At 55.4% G+C, this 3,642-nt stretch overlaps 1 protein-coding gene across 1 annotated transcript; it reads left to right on the top strand.

The window, feature by feature from the left end:
* Positions 1 to 1,848: 1,848 nt before the first annotated feature.
* VDBG_06818 (conserved hypothetical protein) lies at positions 1,849 to 3,641 on the top strand (the record flags this gene model as incomplete). Its single annotated transcript, XM_003003210.1, has 2 exons — positions 1,849 to 2,131; positions 2,197 to 3,641. The coding sequence occupies 2 exons, from the start codon at positions 1,849 to 1,851 to the stop codon at positions 3,639 to 3,641; spliced, it is 1,728 nt and encodes a 575-aa protein (XP_003003256.1).
* Between the last annotated feature and the right edge of the window lies 1 nt (position 3,642).

Raw genomic sequence — 3,642 nt, 5'->3', positions numbered from 1 at the left:
CCCCCCCCCCCCCCCAAAAAACCCCCAGTACGGCATCATCCTCATCGTGATCCCCGTCAGTTTACCAGGGATATTGAATATGATCATTTCGCGTCGTCGCCCTGTCCTACAGTGGTTCCCGTTGTGGTTACTCTCCATCTTCCATCCACGGCCGTCTCCCGCTCCCCAGGATCTGCTGCGCCTCGCTCTCCCTTTTTCTTTATTTACGTCACCCCCACCCGCCGACTAGTTTTTGCAGAGTGCAGACCACGCCAATGTGCACTCTCCTCCCCGATCAGGCCCATCGTCGGCTCCCCACACTCCTTTGGCCCGAGCACCGAGGACAGTGTGTGAAAGCGAGGCACAGCAGAAGCCGTCTAACCCTCCCTACCGTGGCATCGTGGCGGGCGATCACCTCTGGGGTTGGTCTGCACTGCGGGTGAAATTGGCCTTAGCTTGACACGGCCAAGCGCCGGACGGCGTCAAAATCTTGTGTGGACGTCAAGGTTGCTGCCCGCGCTGGTCCAAAACTGCCCCCCCCCCCCTCCCCCTCTCGCCGGACATGGCCCTCGTCGATTCGACTGATTGAGCGCCGCCGAGCCTGAAGCCAAGGCCATCTACACCTTGACACGAATGGCGACATTTGCCTAGGCGGAGGACCTCGACGGTAATCGATTGGTGGAGGGGAAAGAGCGCGCAGCTTGGCTTTCTGGCTCTTGCTGAAATTGAGGAAGGGGGGAAGGGGGGGGGGTGTCTGTTATTGGAGCCAATTTTCGAGAGCTCCCAAGTCTCCACGGGCAAGCCTTTTGTGGGCGTCCTGGGCGAGAAGCTGGGCAGCATAGGTAGGATGGATGATTCATTCGTTCGGTCAATCGAAGTCTTGTGTTGGGCTGCAATGAGATTGAAGCCTTCGTTTGGAGGCCGGCCAAGACGACGGACTTTTCTACTTGCATCTCTTGGCTGCGCGAGCACGTATCGAGGAGTCGGACAGCGGCGCGCGAGAAGAGGGGTATCACACGGGCGGACCAAGGAGAAGGTGGGCAATCAATGAGCATGTTGCGTTGTCAGGTTCAAAATCACGCGATGTGATGGGATGTGCCAACTGATTAATTGCGAAATCCTCCATGTTGGAAGAGACAGGTTCCGCACTCAAAGATAGTTGCCTGAAGATATTCTCGTCTCGTACAACCCCATCATCCTCCCTAGGGGGGGTCGACAGGGTGTATCCGGCTCAAGATCAGAAGCTGGGGGCTGACTGACCGAGCATGGCAAGAGACGGCTTAAGGCAGCAGCGGATAAGGGGGAAAACAAGGTAAGGATAGGGTATGGTGGGCTGCGATGATCCAAATGAGCGCTTGCTCCGACACAGAAAGCTCAACGGCTTGATTGAAGCTGCATTGAGATGTCTCGACTGCTCGTCCACGGCTGCCAGTAGGCCGCGCATTGTGACGGCGTCTCGTGCTAGACCTGTCGTTCGTCGGGTGGTGGTGAATGATGGACGTCAAATGGGTTGAAGTTGTGTGGCACGAAAAATTGAGGTCGACATCGGCAGAAATTCGGCACGCATGCTGTGCCGATTGAGACATGGCCCCACTACACCCGCCTGGAACAGTGGAAAGACAGCAATACTGAAAGCCCGCAGTCAGTCGCTCCGTTGTCAAGCATCGAGTCCCCCAATTGGCGGCGTCGTTTCCCATTGAACTCATCACTACCGACGCTTCAATGCCTCGCTGAATACCCTTGGAGGAAAGAGACCAAAATTGAGTAGCACGCTGCTTCATAGCTGGGAATGCAGAACGTGTTGATGGAACTTGCGCGACGAACAAGCTTTCCATGTTTTGGAATGTGTCTCCATGACTGCTGCCGATCATGTATCCCTTCCACCTTCACCGGGCGTGCCTGCCTGATGCTCAACGAACGCCCTGGTCAAGGGACGCTGAGGGTGGATGTCTGACTTGTCCGAAAAGTCTTGCGCAGCGAGAGCATCGAATTATCAGACCTTCCGTCTCAAATCTTCCATCTTCTGCCTGTGGCGATGTCACCACCCATTCGACGCGTGTAAACAGTAGCCTTCCTTCGCCTTGTACCTGTCCTGGTATCGCAGACTCAGAAATCCAATGCGCCACCACCAAAAACTGGCGCCACTGGCCAAGTCCTTCCAGGCATGTTTGCGACACGTGCCTCACGTCGCCATTCTTGTCTTGTTGGTGTCAATAGCATCTCAGTATTTTCATCATGGTATTTCATCGACCTCTGTGCTGGCACTACCGAGGTTAACACGCATAGGACGACATGACCCCCTCAAGTGTAGAGGCCTCCTTGCAGAAGGCAGTTGGCAGCCTCAAGGGCACTCTGGTCTTCCTGAAGATGTCTTCAAGGCCTGGCACCCCAGCAGCTGCACAGCTCACACATATCGCGCGGATGATGTCAAGGCCTGCCTCGGAGGGCGTCGCCTCGTCTTTGCCGGCGACTCGACCATCCGTCAGCTATTCTGGGCAGCCCTCAGACGTCTCGACCAAGAAATGTACGAGCGAGAAGCTCGCACTTTTGCCCTACTCCAAGACAGGGCCGTGGATCTTTCTTTTCTAGTCCACCATGTACAACTCGACTTCGTCTGGGATCCGTGGCTTAATTCCACAGCCCTTTTTGGCCAGTTATCGCAGTTCAGATTGCACCCCGGAACAGCCGGCCACGAAAAGACAGCTAAGGAAGAGGGCCGAGACTCTCCCAGCGTCGTCGTCTTGGGCACTCCGGGCCTCTCTGCCGCACGCAATGCCGGCACAAGATATCTTGAGACCTTTAGCGAAGGCATCAACACCGTGATACACTATCTTCATGGCAACATCGATGACAGCATTCATGTCCCTAGTTCTAGAGATCAGGCGGCGTATGATGAGCTGTCCAACCTTGTTGTGCTTGCGCCGGTGCAATTTCCCGCCTACGACAGGCTCTCCTTTAGCAGAGGCGAGCAGATCACCCCCGCCAAGATCAGCGCAATGAATTGGAATCTCGAGACCTCTGCCTCCCTGGATCAGTCGCACATTATGTGGAGCTACAACCTCATGACTGAAGGACCCAACGACGCATACGATGAAGACGGATTTCATGTGCTGGATAGGGTAGCGGACTGGCGTCTGAACATCATGCTTAACGCTCGCTGCAATACTGGTCTGGCGAGGAGCAGCCCATGGCGGAACGAGATCACATGTTGTGTTCCTTACTCGGTTCCGACCAGAGTCCAAACTTTGTTCCTGCTGTTGGCGTTGCTTGGTCTCCCCTGGTTGGCATTGGACAGTGACCAAAAAGCTTTTGAGGCCTCAGGAGCTCGACGTTCTATCTCAGCGCTGATCGCGGTGGCTTACATGCTCGCCATCGCTGGTTATTGTTATCTCGCTGATAGAACGCATCTGTTCGACAAGATCGCAAAGCAATTCGAGACGTCATCCGTCGCATGGTCCTCCCTTTTGCTGGCTGTCCTAGCAACGGCTTCTGTCCGGTCGAGTCGAGCGGGGTTTCTGGCGCCAATACATCACAAGCCCGTGTCTTTCCTAGGCCGCGACCAGACCGAAGAGTTGAAAGGCCTGATGCAAGGATTCCTTCTGCTATACGACTTTCACGGCGCTTCGGAGATACCAGCTATGCACCTGCCGTTTCGATTATGAA

Source organism: Verticillium alfalfae, genomic scaffold (assembly GCF_000150825.1).
Source record: "Verticillium alfalfae VaMs.102 supercont1.8 genomic scaffold, whole genome shotgun sequence".
NCBI lineage: Eukaryota > Fungi > Ascomycota > Sordariomycetes > Glomerellales > Plectosphaerellaceae > Verticillium > Verticillium alfalfae.
The sequence above is the reverse complement of the archived record's forward strand: the minus strand, read 5'-3'. Positions and strand labels throughout refer to the sequence as shown.